Consider the following 18,080-nt stretch of genomic DNA (forward strand, 5'->3'; position numbering starts at 1 on the left):
TTTCTACGTTTTTCACTTGGGTTTTATTTTTCAAAAATGGTTATAAAAAACACATACAAAGCACAAAACCTTGTTCGAAACAGTATTTAAAAAAAAAAAAAGAGATGTTCTCCTTTTTTCAAAAATTACCTTCTTTCCTATTCGGTTTTAAACGTCATATTGAAAAAGCCCCTCCACTCAACTTTGTAAACATAAGTGCTTTGAAAATGAGTCCCATATTATCCTTAGAAAGTGTCTTGATTTAAAAGTGGGATAAATAAAACTGAGTGCACAGCCAATAAAATGCTGCAGTTAATTTTAAGACCACTAGATGACACTGCTCCATTTTATAGGTTGAAATAAGTTCCTTGTTTTCTGTTCAGTAGTTGTTCTCACTGATCTTTTCTCGGAGGAGGTGTTACTCATTCCCTGTCTCAGGCTATAAAAGATGAGAAGACTGTTTGTTTGGGGTTTTTTGTTTTTTTTCGATTTTCTGCTGAATCACATTTTCCAGTATGTCATAACAAGTTCACTCAATAACATTTTTACCTGCTGTGTTTGCACTAAAGCAAAAGTATATAGGCACTTTTTTGCCTTATTGCCCAATGAAAAATGTTCCACAGAGATATTTACCAACACATAACAATTTGCTTAGATTTGAATAATCAGTCCTTTATGCATTGCTACTCTCTCTGGCCTCTCTCTACCCCCAGGAACACCTCCAAATAAACGTGTCTGTGTTATTAAATAATGCACGCACTCTCGCCCACAGGCAATATTTCAAGTCCCCGTTTCCATGGGGTGGGGTAGGTTGGAAGGGGTTTTAATGAGGGGAATGTTTAATTCTACTGTCATCTTCCTTAATATTTGCTCAGTGGAGAGTGGAATAGTACATATTTGTAAATAAAATGTGTTGTTTTTGTTTTTTTTACACTTGGAAAAAGGGCTTTGACTATTCCTCTCAGTGTCCACTAGAGATAAAAATGGAATTCAGTGGGTCTGTGAGCTGTTTTCTCATGCAAATGAAAAGATCCCTTGGCTGCTGCATTCAGAGAGGCTAAGAGAGGTGGGGTTACTCCTGCCTGGGATCTACAGGGAAGATATGGAGGAAGCTGAGGAAGAAAAGAGGCAACACAGGAACTCTTTAACACATATGAAAAACTGCAGCTTCCTCACTTCTGGTCTGGAGACATCCTGCCTCCAGGGGGAAGAGATACGAGAGGCCACAGTGCAAATCCTCTGATACTAATGCCCTGTAAAGTGAGCAGAAAGCTGTATCCCTGTCAGATGTTCCTTCTTCATTGATTTTGTGCCAGGCATATGCTGCTCAAACATCTTGTACAAAGCAGCAGAATTAACCTCCTGTCCCTCTGGTTACAGCCTATAACTCAACTGAATGTTTCACCTGCTCATTCATCTGAGGAGTCACTAAATAGCTCAACAATTTCTGCTCTAGATGAACCATCCAATATGTGTTGCCATACTGGGACAGACCGAAGGACCATCAAGACCAGTATCCTGTTTCTAATAGTGGCCAATCCAGGTCACGAGTACCTGGCAAGATCCCAAAACAGTACAATGCATTTTATGCTGCTTATCCCAGAAATAAGCAGTGGATTTTCCCCAAGTCCATTTTAATAATGGCTTATGGACTTTTCTTTTAGGAAGGTATCCAAACCTTTTTTAAACCCCGCTAAGCTAATTTCTTTTACTACATTTTCTGGCAACGAATTCCAGAGTCTAATTACATTTTCTCCGATTTGTTTTAAATCAACCTCATCATTTTGCTTTGACTGCGCTTCCTCACTGCCTAATGGTTAAGCCAGCCCTGAAATACACAAGTTAGGTTTTCCTTCTCGATTCTAACACCCAGAATCTTAACAAAAAGCAATGAAATCCAGGATGGCTTGAGAGACAAGAAGCCTGGAGCCAGTGGAAATACCACCTACAATAAGAGCATAAGAACAGCCATACTGGGCCAGACCAATGGTCCATCTAGCCCAGTATCCTGCTTCCAATAGTGGCCAATTCAGGTCACAAGTACCTGGCAGAAACCCAATTAGTATTGTAATAACTGCAATCCCGGTAGCAAACCTTCAGGGGTGGTAGGCTCCCTTTAGCAGTCCACAAACAAAGTCCTTCCAGACAACACAGCTTTTAGTTCCAAACAGTTTATTTCCCCTCCTCCACAAAATCTCAGTTCAAGGGGTTAAAGTCCCATTCAGTTTCCAAACTAAAGCAACAAGAAAAAAAACTTCCCTTTAAATCCAAGTTCTCCCCCAGTTCAACAGCCTGGGTTTCAGTTTTAAAAGTCTTTCCGCTTGGGTGGTTGCAGAATGGCAGTACACCGCCCACAACACAGCTAATTGACTCCTGTGACCACCCACTGCCTTCAGTCCCTGCAACTCTGCCCCAAAGTACAATTACAGTCCATGTCCACTGGTTCCTCCAAACCTGGTGTGTTGGTCTCTCCAGCCTCCCCTTCCTCCAAACACTCCATTAACTCTCCTTCTCTGCTAGGCTGTTGGTTGGAGACCTCCTCCCCCTCCCAGGTGGAAGGAATCTTGTACTGATTTCTAACCCAAGGGTATTGAGCTTTGTCATCCCTGCTCCCCCTTCTGGCCCTCGCCTGCCATAGCAGCTGCTCTTTCCAGTCCTTTTCCCCCTCCCTTCCACATGGGGGCCATACCGGGTTTTGGGACCTACCACCCGATCCCTTCTCTCAGGGCCTTGTGGGGAATGTAGTCTGGCCCCATATCTCCTCCTGAGCTGCTTAGACCCTCCAACCTCCTTACAGTATCTCAACAGGAATCAGAACAAGCAACAATGATCTGCCGACCAAATGAGAGAAAATAAATAAAATAAAGATGAACCAGAAGAAGCCTTCTATTAAGCTAATAAGAGAACGTCTACTAAGACAATTATATCACTAAGCAAGACCTAGTCAAAACAAAAGTCTGGAAAAGCTGTAGTGTCAAAGTCTGTCCACAACATGGTATAAAACAGAAGAATCATCCTGCCGTTACTGGGATAACCTCTAAAGCTACTATAACCATCTCAGCTTTTACCCATTACGATACTTTGTAAGCCACATTGAGCCTGCAAATAGGTGGGAAAATGTGGGGTATAAATGTAACAAATAAATAAATACACACAGGTATATCCAGAAATAGGAGATTCCAATACAAAAGGGGAAAAATGATGGAAAACAGAAGGTTTAAAGTGATAAATTTAGCTTACCCTGAAGTCGATTCCAACTGTTGAAATGAAACTTCCAGCAAGGAAGGCCCCATCTTTAAAGCGGACCAGCAAACAGGTCTTCCCAACCCCCGAGTCTCCAACTAGCATAACCTGTGGGCAGAGAGAAAGCACAATGCAAGGTTAGTCAGACTTCTTTACTGAGCTGCACACATGAAGATCTTGTCTTTTGCTCTGACCTGACGAATCTAGGCTAAAAGCCCACCTTTTTGTGGTTGCTTTTAACTCCTAACTCTTATTCCCATGTCTGTTTTATCATTCCCATCTTAATTCACTTTCCCTTATTTGTCCTGTTTGTCTGTCCTGATTGAGCAGGGACTGTCTCTTATATGTCCAGTGTATAGTGCTGTTTACGTCTAGTAGCGCTATAGAAATGATAAGTACATAAGTAGTAGTAATAGTGTTTGGGATTCCGAAATCTTGCTACTATTTGGGATTCTAGAATCTTGCCATTCTTTGGGATTCCGGAATCTTGCTACTCTTTGTCCTTATCACTTATTTGTCCTGTTTGTCTGTCCTGATTAGATTGTAAGCTCTTTCGAGCAGGGACTGTCTCTTCATGTTCAAGTGTACAGTGCTGCGTACATCTAGTAGCACTATAGAAATGATTAGTAGTAGTAATAAAGAGGGCCGGAGCTCTCAAAAAGTAACTCCCAAATGGAGAAAAAGGTCCTTTCTATGCTATGTTGATGTAACTAATGAAATAACCTTTGTGCGGAGTTTTTACCTGTGGAATTTGCCAAGAAAATCAAAGAAAACGGACACATCTATTTTTTCTTGATTTACTGCCTCAGGAAAAGCACCTGATTCGTGTTCCCTGGTTTTGTTAGGAAAACCCTACACACACACTTTCTTCCCCGATCTAATGACACCCTGAAAAAGCCTTTTCAGCATACTCAGACTGGTCAGCAAATAATGAAAAGAAAGGGCTTTGATTACTCCCCTGAAATCTTTGCTTCTTGAAATTCATTTTCTGCTGAAGGTAGCATTGAAAAATATATAACAATCTCTGTTCCTTACAAAGAACAAGTACAGCACAGCAGAAATAGTGAAGGTTTCCCTCACACACACACGCTGCACCATCACAGAACAAGTACAACACAGGTGGGAGCATTACAGACTACACACACAAACACAAACACAGCAAGAGAGAACCAGGATCTTTCCACAATAAAGAAAACCCAGAGGGTCTGAGATTGTGGTTAAAAAAACCTGTTTATTATAAATTCAGACAAAAGCCAATAATGAACCAGCAGAAATATCCATCCAAAGGCAGAGAGTCACAGGAGCAAACAAATGGTCTCAAATGTCCACCAAAACCAAAATCCTAGGAACAAACAACTGGATTCAACAACACAGATTTGTGTTTCGGCGGGAAAGGTCTGCTTCAGGAGTCACAGAATCTAGATAGAAATCTAAAGGGAACATTGGTGGAGCAGGGAAAACAGGCGTTGCTGCATGGCGTTTCTCTCCCAGCACCAGGGAGTTTTTCTTCTGCCACGTTCTGCCCCCTCCTGACGCAACTTCCTGTTCCCGCCCGGGTAGAAGGTGGCAGAAAAAAAGCTCCGGGGTGGCCACAGGCAGTGCATCAGAATCACTGCTGTGTCTACAGCTCCATGTGAAGAGACATGTGTTAAAGGCAGACTGGGAAGGTGAGAAAGAAGGGGAAGAGATGCTAGACCACGGGGGGGGGGGGGGGGGGGGGGGGAGGGGGGGAGGGGGAGGGGGCTCTCTGGAGCTGATTTAAGGTAGCCAGTGCGGGAGACATGTTGGACCAGGGTTGGAGTGAGAGGGCTGGAGGAAGAAATGAAAGGAACAGAGGGTAGGGAGACTGAGGTGGTGGACAATGGGATGGCGGGAGGGAAGGAAGAGATGCTGGACTCAAGGACAGTGGGGAGGGGGAGCGAGATGCTAGATGGGAGGACAGTCGAGAAGAAAGAGAGAGGTGCTGGACCTGGGCATGGAAGGAAGGAAGGGAAGAGAGGGAAATATGTTAGACCTAGGGGTGGAAGAGGGAGGGAGGGAGAGATGCTGAACAATAGGAGGGAGAGATCTGGATCACTGGACCATATCCAGGCACCGGCATCAAATATTTGGGTTTATACAGCCAGCTGTCTCTTCATCACTTAACCACTTCAGCGACACCACAAAGACTGGAGTGTGTTTTATATGCTCTGATTTGGTCACATTACTTAGGTGATTAAGTGCCGACTCCGCCCCGACCCAGTGGCGTTCCTAGGGGCGCTGACACCCGGGGCGGATCGCCTATGTGCCCCGACCCCACCCCCCCCCCCCCCCCCCCCCCGTGCAGCGCGACCCCCCCCCCGGTGAAGGATACCCCCACCCCGGCAAAAGAACCCCCTCCCCCCTGGTGCACGCCGCTGGGGGGGGGGTGCCGCGCGCCGGTCAGCGTCATTCGTTTCCATGCTCCCTCTGCCCCGGAACAGGTTACTTCCTATTCCGGGGCAGAGGGAGCATGGAAACGAATGATGCTGACCGGCGTGCAGCACCCCCCCAGCGGCGTGCACCCAGGGCGGACTTCACCCTCCCCAGCGGCGTGCACCCGGGACGGACCGCCCCCCCCTTGGTATGCCACTGCCCCAACCTGCCCACAAAATAGCCGGCTGTGAGTTTATCAGGCTGTGGTGATATTCAGCAGCACTAACCAGTTAACTGAAGCCCTGCACAAGCGAGTTAACCAGCCAGAGCTTCTCCTGACCGTAAGATCACAAGGAGCAGCAGTGGGATTTGAACCAGGCACCTCCGGTCTTGACATCCACTTAGCCCTCCATTGCCTCAGGTACAAAATTCAATTGACAGCCCTCCAGGGACGGAGAAATACCCAGTGTACCCGAATGTAACTCACCTTGAGCTACTACTGAAAAAAGTGTGAGCAAAATCCAAAGAAATAACAAAATAATAACAAAACCCAAAGAAATAAAAAATAAGAAAATCCAAAGAAATAAATCACTTTGAATACTGAGCCATGAATTTTGAGTGCAATCTGTACTAAAAGGGAGCCCATATTTACACAGCGATGGTAGCGATAATCCCACTGCTCTCTCAGATATCCCTTAGGGAGGAGGGATTTATTATAAGGGGGGTGTCAGAGCCCTGCTCTCCTTACTTCACAATGGGAAACCGTTCCTGCACAATGCTTTGGCCCTAGAAATTCTCATTACTGAGGGGGAAACCCTGGGAATTTTACACTTAGGAGGCATTCGGGGAGCAGATAGAACTGGTCTTACACCTCGGCATTGCTGCTGGAGCATCTCACACACCATGTTCTCAGCTTGTGTTCAGTACTTACATTTATTAAAGTCAGCTACATCATTAACACATTATTAGAAAGTAGGGCAAGTTGTATAAACTCGTAAATAATGCAAGTTAATTTGTGCTGTGCCTTTTTGCAAATCAAGCAGAGGCTGATGCTGTATGTCAGGCTGCTGGCACTCCTTTACCTTAGTGTGTGCTGTACACTAGGCCATTGCCTTAGGCACTACAGCAGTGGTTCCCAAACCTGGTCCTGGAGGACCCCAGCCAGTCAGGTTTTCAGGATACCCACAGTGAATATTTATGAGAAAGATTTGCATGTACTGCCTCTACTGCATGCAGATCTCTCATGAATATTCATTGTGGGTATCCTGAAAACCTGACTGGCTGGGGTCCTCCAGGACCAGGTTTTGGGAGAGCAAATGGTCCAATATAGGGGTCAATTTTCAATGAATTTATGCTCCTAACCTTAAGAACGTAAGAGTTGCCATATTGGGCCAGACTAAGGGTCCAACTAGAGCAATATCAGACCAGTCCAGGTCACAAGTACCCAACAGAGTCCCATAAACGTAACAAGATTCCAGGCTACCGATCCCAGAAATAAGCAGTGACTTTCCCCAGACATAACTTAACAATGGTTTGTGCACTTTACCTCCAGGGATTTCTCCAAACCTTTTTTAAACTCAGCTCCATTAACAGTTGCTCCAGAGCAGTGGCGTTCCTAGGGGGGCGGACACCCGGGGCGGCGCCCCGCCTCCCGGGTGCAGCGCCCCCCCCCCGATGCAGCGAGGACCCCCCCCCAGCGAAAGACACCCCCCTCCCGCAGGTGCATGCTGCTGGGGGGGGGGGTGCCGCAGCGCGCGCCTGCTGCGAGTTTACTAACTTTGCTCGTTCGCTGCAGCTCCCTCTGCCCCAGAACAGGAAGTAACCTGTTCCGGGGCAGAGGGAGCTGCAGCGAACGAGAGAGGTTAGCGAACCCCCCAGCGGCGTGCACCCGGGGCAGACCCCCCCCCCCTTGGTACGTCACTGCTCCAGAGTTCAACAATGAAAAAATATCTTCTCCTATTTCTTTTAAATGTGCCACTAAACAACTTCATAGAGTGTCCCCTAATCTCTGTACTTTTTGATGGAGCAAATAATCAGTTTGCATTTATCCGTTCCAATCTATTGGGGATTTTATACAGCTCTATCATATCTCCCTCTGAAGAGCTTCTCCTTATATGAGACTCTTTCCATCCCCTTAATCATTTTGGTGGACCCGTTTGTGCCTTTTCCAGTTCCACTACATCTTTTTTGAGATGTGATGACCAGAATTGCACACAATACACAAGATGTGGTCTCACCAACAATATAGAGGCGTCACGAGATTGTCAACATATTGTCCACGATAGTCTCGAAATCCTTTTCCTCGGTGGTGACTCCTAATGCAGAATCTATCATGTGGCTATAATTTGGATTATTCTTCCCCAATGTGCATCACTTCGCACTTGTCCAAATTAAATTTCATCTGCCATTTGGATGTCCAGTCTTCAGCCTCCCCCCCCCCCCCCAAGGTCCTCCTACAATTTCACGCAGGCCACATGTGATTTAACAGCTTTGAATAGTTTTATGTCATCTGCAAATCAGATCATCTATACACACAGTAGAGTTCCAGTTAACAGACCTTTGGTTATCTGGCATTCTGGATTAACCCACAGTTGGTAATCTGGGCTCTACTCCCTCCCTCCCAAATGTCAGGACACCAGCCCCACGTCCCAGAACCCCCCAAAGTTACAGTTATGCCCTTTATATTCCAGTATTTCCTGCCAATGGTTATCAGCAGATTACAAAAAGAACTCTAGATTATATATCTAGGAATTTACAGATTAATACAAGGTAAAAGACATATTAATCGCAAACCTAATTCTGTCTTTAAATAGGACAGTTTTGACAGCTTTTTTATAAATAGAACATTATTTCACTGATAAGAAAATAAAGAGAAGAATACTTTCACAGATGAAATACATCGAGTCATTTCTGCCCATGCTGACTCCACTTTCAAAATGGCTGCCGAGAATGCTACTGGCAGCCTCACGAGACTGACACCAGAGCTCACGGCAGCCATTTTGAAAATGTTGCCAGCATGGGCAGGAGAAACTGGGGATTGTTCCTGCCTCAACTTCACCACTGGACCACCAGGGCTAAGATAAAGTCAGGGGAGGCAGGTGGGGGAAGGGTCTGGAAGTAGAGAGGCTTCTGCTGTTTAGGTGGAAGGAAGGGATGGATGCAGTGCCAGGTGTAGAGTCTAGGATTGTTTGTCTTTTGGATTATCAGACAACCTGTTGTTCCCCTTTACATCTGATAACGGAGACTCTGTTGGATGTTAAAAAGCACTGGTGCTGGTACAGATCCTTGCGGCATGCCAGTATTCAACTTCTGCCATTGAAAGAATTGGTCATTTAACCCTACTCTCTTTTTTCTAGCTTTTAACCAGTTCCCAGTTCACAACAGAACATTGCCTCATATCCCATGGTATATTCAAAGCTTTTTATACCACTTTTGCTAAAATTTACGACAAAGTAGCGTATATTACAAAGAAAATGAAATCTATTTCACAATTAACCAAAAGATATCCATAATGGGGTTCAGAATCATATCAAATAGAATCACACAATACAAGTCAACAAATATGCAGAAACAGTGTCAAAACAAACAATTACATTCATTCTTCTATACTGATCTATTGGCTCTCTCATGAGGGACATTCTCCATGTTGGTGAGGCAAGACTTCCCTTGGCTGAATCCATGCTGACTGTCCCATTAAACCATGTTTGTCTATGTGTGCAGTAATTCTGTTCTTTACAATATTTCTACCATTTTGCCCAGATTTGATGTCAGGCTTACTGGTCTGTAGTTTCCTATATCACCCCTGGAACCCTTGTTATAAATAGGTGTTACATTGGCCACTTTCCAATCTTCAGGTACTGCGGATTATTTTAATGACAGGTTACAGGTTGCCAACAGTAGATCTGCAATTTCATCTTCGGGTTCTTTCAGTATCCTGGGGTATATACCATCTGGTCCAGGTAATTTGCTACTCTTTAATTTGTCAATTTGGCTTATTACATCTTCCAGGTTCACAGAGATTTTCCTTCAGTTCCTCTGTATTGTCACCCTTAAATATCACTTCTGGTACATCCTCCTCAATAAGCCTTTTTCCCATGCTAATGAGGTTTAGTAAAAGGGCCCCTCAGAAGCCTAACTTAGGATCCTAAATTTAGGAGCTCATCTTTGTTTAATATAGACTTCATGGTGTTTTATCAGACTCCTTAAAACAAAAACATATTGGTCAATACCCCCAAGGGATGTCAGTTAGAAGAATTTATCTCGACGTCCTTGAATCTGGCTAATTCTGTAAGCAAATGATATTCAGGTCATGATGCATGTGGGAGAACAATGGCAGCTAGACCTAGACAGATTTAGGAAATTGCTAATGAAGGCTGATAAATCAGAGGTCTTGTGGTTGGGGTCTTGTTAAGGTCTGTGTGGCCAGTTTTGAAGCTGGTGGGGCATAATTTAGATTTGCCCATCTGATGTACATATTTCTCAATTGGTACAAATCTCATTCTACCAATTGCAGCTGGTTCACCAGTTAAGCTTGTTGATGAACAGGGATCCGTTACGGAAGGCGATCCATGCATAAGCCATGCCAAGGTTGGATTATGGAAACATCTTGTTGGTGGACTTGCAGAAAAATCCCTTTGTTACTGCAGAATATTGGGAGGGGAGGGAATAAGGGACTTCGCAACCGCAGGGTTTACATTGGCTGCCAACTGAATATTTTGGAATCTTTAAATGTCAATGTTGGTTTTCAAGGCAAAGGCATGACTTATCTCCATCTTAATCTGCAGACAGATTTATTTCTTGCAAGCCAGTAAGTGCCTTTTGTTCAGCATCTAAGGATTTGTTGCAGATCTTGCCACCGGGACAGAAATTGAAAGCGAGCATTTTCAGTAACTGGACTGTTTTGCTGGAATAAACTTCCTAATGATTTACACAGAAAGGTGAATTATCTTCACTTCCTTAAGGGGATGAAGGCATAATTATCCTTTGCGATACAACGATGAAAACAGGCTTCTGGTGGGGGGCTGGTAGAGGGACTTCTATTTGATGATTAATAAACCTTAATAATTTCCGATTCCATGCTGAAGTGAATTTAATCTTATGCTGCTCTACGTTAAGTTTGAAGTGTGTTCTGGGTTAAGACCAAATACAATTTCTGGGGCTACAGAAATCACTGTCCGCATGACAAGAAAGCATTTAGCAAGTCAGCATTAACGATACTGGAATGCCCTTATGAGTGAATATTTTGGGGGAAAGAGATGTTCTTGTATCTGAGAGAAATGAAGAGGCGTGGATTGGAATAACCTAACAAATGATTAACTCTAAGCGTAGTAACACAGTAGATGGCATCAGATAAAGACCTGTATTGTGCATCCAGTAAGCCATTTGTTCTTTCCTGTATGTGTAATTCGGTTAAATGGAAATGTAAAAGCTGCAGTCCGACACCTACTGTAACCTTCACCGCTGCTGTCAGAACAAAAGGTCTTGGAAAAGGACAAAGTGAAAAGCAAGCATCAGCTATTAGGAAAAAGTGGTGCTATTATGAACAGGGGCAATAGAAGGAGGAAATTGTCCTGCTCTCACCACTCTTATCCTATCCTAATGCATTCTGTGGGATCTAAAGAGAAGCAGCACATGAAGATCAGGATGAGAAGAAAATCTGAGAACTGTGTGTCTTTTGTTTTCTCTAAGTGATGTGACTATATTTACAACTTCACCCTCCCTCCTACCTGGGACAGAACAGCAACAGGCTTCAGCCCTCACCTTCCAGCCAGGGCGGGATTAACTCTTTCGTGGACCCCAGGCAAGCAAGCACTCTGGGCCCCCCATCGTAATAACAGGTGATAAATGGGCTATAAATGTAATAAATAAAAATAAAGAAATTCCACAAAACTTCCACAAACGGGCCCCACGTGCTTTTGACACTGCCGACTGGAGGACAAGATGCTCTGCTCCGCAGTACGGTGTGGAATGCATGCCTTGTATCTCCGCCATGCTTTATATTATGGCTCTAAAATGTGTTTGATGCAGCTTTTGTTTCACAGGATTCTCAGTGTTGCAGTTCCTTCCTGCTGTAGTGTGTAATGTAGACCAGTAGGTGGCTGCAGGTCTCTCTTGCTTAGTGTAACCTTTACTTCTAGAGGTCATTCCTTTGCATGTGACACCCTCTTGTCTCTCAGACAAGCTTGAGTAGCTCATTTACCCACTGCCTGGATGTGGCCTCTTTCTCCAATCAAGGACTGTCCTCAATGATCTTCATTAGAACCTGGTCTAAGGCTGTCTTTCTTTTGGTCCCCTTGGTTTACCCTCTGGTCTTGTGGGAGGTGCTTCTTCTAGCCCCTCCCTGACCCTCCAAGTCAACTCTCCATCTTGCCTTGAGAGTATAATGCGCTCTCCCCTCCCTCCACCAACTGAATTTGTTTTTCACTCTGTTGCACAAGCTCAGCATCCTACCTCTGAACTACTTCATTCAATTCATCTAGTGAACATCTCCATTTCCCTTCAAAACTGAACTTTCACCACTCAGAAACAAATGATTATCATAAGAACATAAGCTCATAAAAATAGCCATACTAGGTCAGACCAATGGTCCGTCTATCTTAGTATCCTGCTTCCAATATTGGCCAATCCAGGTCAAACGAACCTGGCAGAAACCCAAATAGTGGCAACATCCCATGATACCAATCTCAGGCCAAGCACTGGTTTTCCCACCTCTGTCTCAATAGGCAGACTATGGACGTCCTCCAGGAACTTGTCCAAACCCAGATAAGCTGTTACTACATCCTCTGGCAAAGAGTTCCAGAGCTGAAAAAAAAATGCCCTCCTATTTATTTTAAAAGTATTTCCATGTAACCTCCTTGAGTGTCCCCTAATTTTTGTACTTTTGGAACAAGTAAAAAAAAAAAGAATTAAATAATAATAATCAATTCACTTCTACTTGTTCTACACCACTCAAGATTTTGAAGTCCTCAATCATATCTCCCTTCATCTGTCCGTTTCCAAGCTGAAGAGGGGCAAGTTTCTAATAATTCTACTATGAAGTACAAGTAAACTAGATAAATTAATTTACAATAAACAGTGAAATTTCAGAAAAACGGTCTTCTTGTGAATGCTGATGGGCTGGTAAATTTGCATGTGCTTATATCTGAGCCGAAACACAGTGCACAGGGGGTGAAGACAACCAGACAAGCATCTATGGGCAGGGGAGTCTCTAGTGTTATTCACCATCCCCTTTCCTAATAATTCCTAACACCCTCTTTGCTTTTTTGGCTACCGTTGCACCCTGGGCAGAAGATTTCAGAATATTGTCTACAATGACACCTAGTCGGTGGGTTCAGACTCTGGTACATGAGAGTCACCCAGGCTCAGACCAGGACATCTGAATCAGGAATGGTATTTGTGGGTCCAGCAAGGCTCTTTTCTGCCTGATGGTTCCTCAGATTGGGGCAGTGCTACAACCCCTTTCAGTAAATGATCATGAGCAGGTGACCATAGCAGGGAACTGTGGCCCCAGAGCCCAGGGACTAGAGATGAGGGAGAAAAGCAACCAGGGTCTCCCATCCATCCTATTTTCTCCTTTTCTCTTCGTCCTTCTCATCTCACCTCTAGCTCTTTCCAGCCCTCCATCATCTCATCCCCATGATCCCTCCTGCACTCCCCCCTCCCTTCCATTCCCCGTCTGTGAATCTGGAGATTCGGTTCACAAAGAGCTCATTGCACAAGTATTTCGCTCCAGCGGCTTTGAAGCTTATAAATCTCTTGTAGTCATTAGGGAACCAGAGCAATAAATGTAAATACACCAAACACTCCCCCCCCCCCCCTTCCCCATACATACACACAAAATGCAAATGCGATCATTATAAAGGCAAATGACTCCAGTCCCAGGCTTTCTAGGCAGAGAACCCGTGCGCTGGAAAACCTCACAGGCTCTTATAACACGTCGAGTTTTCACAGTGAACAACAAGGTGGGAAAGAAGTGTAAAATCTTCTTTTCTAATAAACGTCTCCGAAATGTTAGAACACGAGAGGAAAACAGCCCCCCCCCCTCAATTCCCCTAGAAAAACAGAAGAAATCAGAAAGTGTAGCAAGAGAGAGGAGACAAGCGAAGGGCTGTGGTTTGAGAAAACTCTCTCTCCCCATTAAGAGAACAAGTTTGAAGATTGTTTTTCAAGAGATGTGGAGAGTGAGAAACGGGGGACAGACGGACAGACGTCTCGACTTTCCACTGAGAGTTAGACAGAATTGGAGAACAGAAGAGGTTTGGAATGAAAACATGACCTAAATGAGACCAGTGGGCTTCACTTATGTCTCCCTGGAGCTGTCAGTCCACTACTGGTCAGAAGAGTGACGAGATGGAAGTTGGGGAGACAGGTGGACGGGTGGAAAAGGGTGAAGCCAAGAGTGGGGTGAGCAGAACAGGGTCTGACTTCCCCGGGGACACGAGAAGTGGAGAAATGGATACAAAGAAGCGAGCGATCAAAAGACAGAGGAAGAGATGATAGGAATAAGAGGACCGGGGGATGCAGAGAACAAAGCGAAGGATGCAGGAAGGATCGGGAGAGAAGAGAAAAGCTCACCTTGAAGGCCATATCGTAGAACTCGGCGCTGTTGCTGAGGGAGGGTCTCCCGGGTACCACCACGCCATTGACAGGGACCTCGCTGTCAGGGCTGCAGCTCTTGCCCCCGGCCCTGGCACCATCCTTGGGGGGCAGGTTGCGAGCGGAGGTGGCCGGGGAGCTGCTGCTGCCGCCGCCTCGGCTCTTCTGGCTCTTTTTCCTGGACATGGCTGTGCAGGGGAGGGGGGCAGCCCCAGGAGAAAGCCCAAGAGCCCGCACCTGCCCCGGTTTCCCGAACCCCTACCGCGTCCCCGGCTCCCCGAACTCGCTGCCCGTCCGATCAGTCGCTCCCCTGCTGCTGCCGCTCCACCACGCTCTTTCCCGGCCGAGGGACTATTACATCCAGCGGCTCCAGAGCCAGCCAATCCCTGCCGGCAGCCAGCTTCGGCCACCAATGAGCGGAGCGCAGGGGCTGGGTTATGCTAATCTGGCAGCCCGGAGCCTGCGGCGGCTGCAGGGCGCAGTATTTCATTCTATTTACTAACATTTAACGTGAGTGATAATGAAGGGACGCGCGGCGGCTCATAATAACCTCGCTCTATTTACTAACTTGAACGTGATGATGGTAATCAAGGGAGCGAAACTTGTCCCCCGATTTTTGCGGGAGGAAGAGCCAGGTAAATCGGCAAAGTGTGGAGAGTTCTCACTTTGAATTAGTTTCTGTACTGGGAATGAGGAGGAGAACAGAAGAATTTGATTTGGATAACTTACATCAGAGCGGGAGGGGGGGGATCCTGCAGAGAGCCCAAAAAGCCAGTGCGGTAAAGTGCTACTTGTTCACCTTTGCAGTTTTTCTTTGTGTTAAAAATCTACAATTCCAAATAATCGCGTTTTCTTATCCAGCAGAACTCCCGCGCTAAAGCCAACAGCTAGAAAACTAGCTCGCCAGTACTCAAAGGAAATGCTGTTCAAATTATGGGCCCCCCTTTTAGCAAACTGCAGGGGCCTGCACTGGCCTTGGCATGTGCTTTTGATGCATGCCAAGGCCCCCTTTTTCCGCAGCGGCCCCGCGGGTAAAAGGTAGGTCTTTCTGGTTTTCAGGAAATGGATGTGGGGCCACTTCAGGGGAAGCTCTTACCGCCACCTCAAGGGCTAGGGAGCGCACTGCACTGCCCGATTACCACCAGGTACACACCAGCGCTACGTAGCCCGGTGGTACTTCCTTTTTAGCAAGCGGTAAATCAACATTGAGCTTACTACTACTACTTAACATTTCTAAAGCGCTACTAGGGTTACGCAGCGCTGTACAATTTAACATGGAAGGACAGTCCCTGCTCAAGGAGCTTACAATCTAAAAAGACAGGTGTACAATCTAAAGACAAGTGTAGAGTCCGTCTGGTAGGTGATACTATATTTCATGAGAGGTTAGGTGCCGAACGAGGCATTGAAGAGGTGAGTTTTAAGCAGAGATTTGAAAATGGGTAGGGAGGGAGCTTGGCGTAGGGGTTGAGGAAGATTGTTCCAGGCAAAGGGTGAGGCAAGGCAGAATGAGCGGAGCCTGGAGTTGGCAGTGGTGGAGAAGGGAACTGACAGGAGGGATTTGTCCTGTGAGCAGAGGTTATGGGCGGGGACATAGGGGGAGATGAGGTAGTGAGGAGCCGCAGACTGGGTGCATTTATAGGTAAGGAGGAGAAGCTTGAATTGTATGCGGTATCTGATCGGAAGCCAGTGAAGTGATTTGAGGAGAGGAGTGATGTGAGTATATCGGTTCTGGCGGAATATAAGACGTGCGGCAGCGTTCTGAACGGATTGAAGGGGGGATAGATGGCTACGTGGGAGGCCGGTGAGGAGTAGGTTGCAGTAGTCAAGGCGAGAGGTAATGAGAGCATGGACGAGAGTTCGTGTGGTTTGCTCAGATAGGAAAGGGCGAATTTTGCTGATGTTGAAGAGGAAGAAGCGACAGGTCTTGGCAGTCTGTTGGATATGTGCAGAGAAGGAGAGAGAGGAGTCAAAGATGACTCCGAGGTTGCGGGCAGATGGGACGGGGAGGATGAGGGTGTTATCAACTGAGATAGAGAGTGGAGGAAGAGGAGAGGTGGGTTTGGGTGGAAAGACTAGGAGCTCGGTTTTGGCCATGTTTAGCTTCAGGTGGCGGTTGGACATCCAGGCTGCAATGTCAGATAAGCAGGCCGATACCTTGGCCTGGGTCTCCTTGGTGATGTCTGGTGTGGAGAGATATAGCTTACCGGCCACTTTGTGAAAGGGGCCTATATATGCGCACTGTAAAAACGAAAGCAAGGGGGAACGTGCTTGGGTCCCGATGCTCAGAAGTAAACGTGGGCACTAGAGGCCATTAGAGCCAGATTAGCATCGCATTTACCAGTGCGCTATGCTCAGAGACCCTCATCGCGGAAACGATGGCAAAGAACAGCGCAAATAGGAGGCTAATTTAGGCAGAAGAATGTAAATGGGGTCATTTCCTATTCCCTCCGATGCTCAGAGAATAAAATGCCTTTCACAAGGGCACCTTTACCAACTGTAAACACTACACCAGCTCGGAGCTGGCGTTAGGGTGTCTGATTCCTGCCCATTACTGCAGGCAGATCTGGCCAGGTGCAAATATTAACAATATGAAGAGGGTCCAAAATAGAAGAAAAAGCGCCAAGAGCCTTCAGGGATGGTAAAAAGCAATTTTCCAAAGTAGACCCGACACAGGCCATGTTTCAGCGCACAGCACCTGCGTCAGGGGTCGAGTATGTTCAAAGACCAAGCTTCTTCCCTGCAAAATAGGGAGATAATCCGTTTGCTTAGAAAGTAGTTATTCAATGAGTCAAACATGGCCCGTGTTGCATCTCTACTTTGGAAAATTGCTTTTTACCAACAAAGAACTGTGTCCCGTCTCTGAAGGTTCTTCTGGTGCTATTTATTATATATTCAGGTGCAAATATTACAATGATATCACTGCCCCCCCCCCCCAAAAAAAAAAGATCTCTGGAAAGAGAGCTTCACCAGTTATTTGCAAAGAAGTAACTGTACAACTTGGATTCAGACTTGTGTGTGGAGGGAGTCAGGGACAGCGGCTTTTGCTGTCCTTCCTGCCGGTCTCCGCTCCTCGGCGCAGGCTTCTGATCCCCAGTTTGACTGGGCAAGTGCACAAGATCTGTGCCTGATGCAGAACTCTTGAGGGAGTGCGCCAGACACAATCCTGCCCCTTAACTTCCTAATGCTGAACGTTAACGACGCGCCTATATTTGCATACTATTCACGTTGAGCATTGGGAAGTTGTTTTGCTACGCCATTCCGTACAGCGCCAGAATTTTGAGCATTGGGGCCTTGGTGCGTGTGCAGAAGAGTTTTTCCGTAAGCGCAGCCCTTGTGCGCATGTACCACGTAAACCCAAAAGTGAAGCACAATATCAGTGTCACTGTTCTGTGCTCAAAGCCCACCTCTTCAATGTCGCCTTCGGCACCTAACCACTACACCTCTACTCAGGAAATCTAGACTGCCCCAACTTGACATTTCGTCCTTTAGATTGTACGCTCCTTTGAGCAGGGACTGTCCTTCTTTGTTAAACTGTACAGCGCTGCGTAACCCTAGTAGCGCTCTAGAAATGTTAAGTAGTAGTAGTAGTAGTTAAATATAAGCTTTTCAATTTTTTTTCTTGGAAGGCTTACGTTCACAATGTGTGCTTTCACTTTTAGGTCGACCTTAGAGATGGGCGACCTTAGTTTTCGCCGATAATGGAACCCGAGGACACCCATCTCAAAAATGACCAAATGCAAGCCCTTTGGTCGTGGGAGAAGCTAGCATTCGTAGTGCACTGGTCCCCCTCACATGCCAGGACACCAACTGGGCACCCTAGGGGGCACTGCAGTGGACTTCACAAATTGCTCCCAGGTGCATAGCTCCCT

At 46.0% G+C, this 18,080-nt stretch overlaps 1 protein-coding gene across 1 annotated transcript in view; it reads right to left on the reverse strand.

The window, feature by feature from the left end:
- The window catches only part of RAB26 (RAB26, member RAS oncogene family), a 166,166-nt gene extending 151,655 nt beyond the window's left edge, over positions 1–14,511 (reverse strand). Inside the window, exons 1-2 of the mRNA XM_030212107.1 lie at positions 14,191–14,511; positions 3,220–3,330 (exon numbers count right to left, since the gene is read on the reverse strand). Of these exons, the coding sequence (XP_030067967.1) occupies positions 3,220–3,330; positions 14,191–14,397 (318 nt within the window). The 5' untranslated portion in view covers positions 14,398–14,511. The remainder of the gene's footprint in view (positions 1–3,219; positions 3,331–14,190) is intronic.
- Between the last annotated feature and the right edge of the window lie 3,569 nt (positions 14,512–18,080).

Source organism: Microcaecilia unicolor, chromosome 8, assembly GCF_901765095.1.
Source record: "Microcaecilia unicolor chromosome 8, aMicUni1.1, whole genome shotgun sequence".
In the NCBI taxonomy this organism is placed as follows: domain Eukaryota; kingdom Metazoa; phylum Chordata; class Amphibia; order Gymnophiona; family Siphonopidae; genus Microcaecilia; species Microcaecilia unicolor.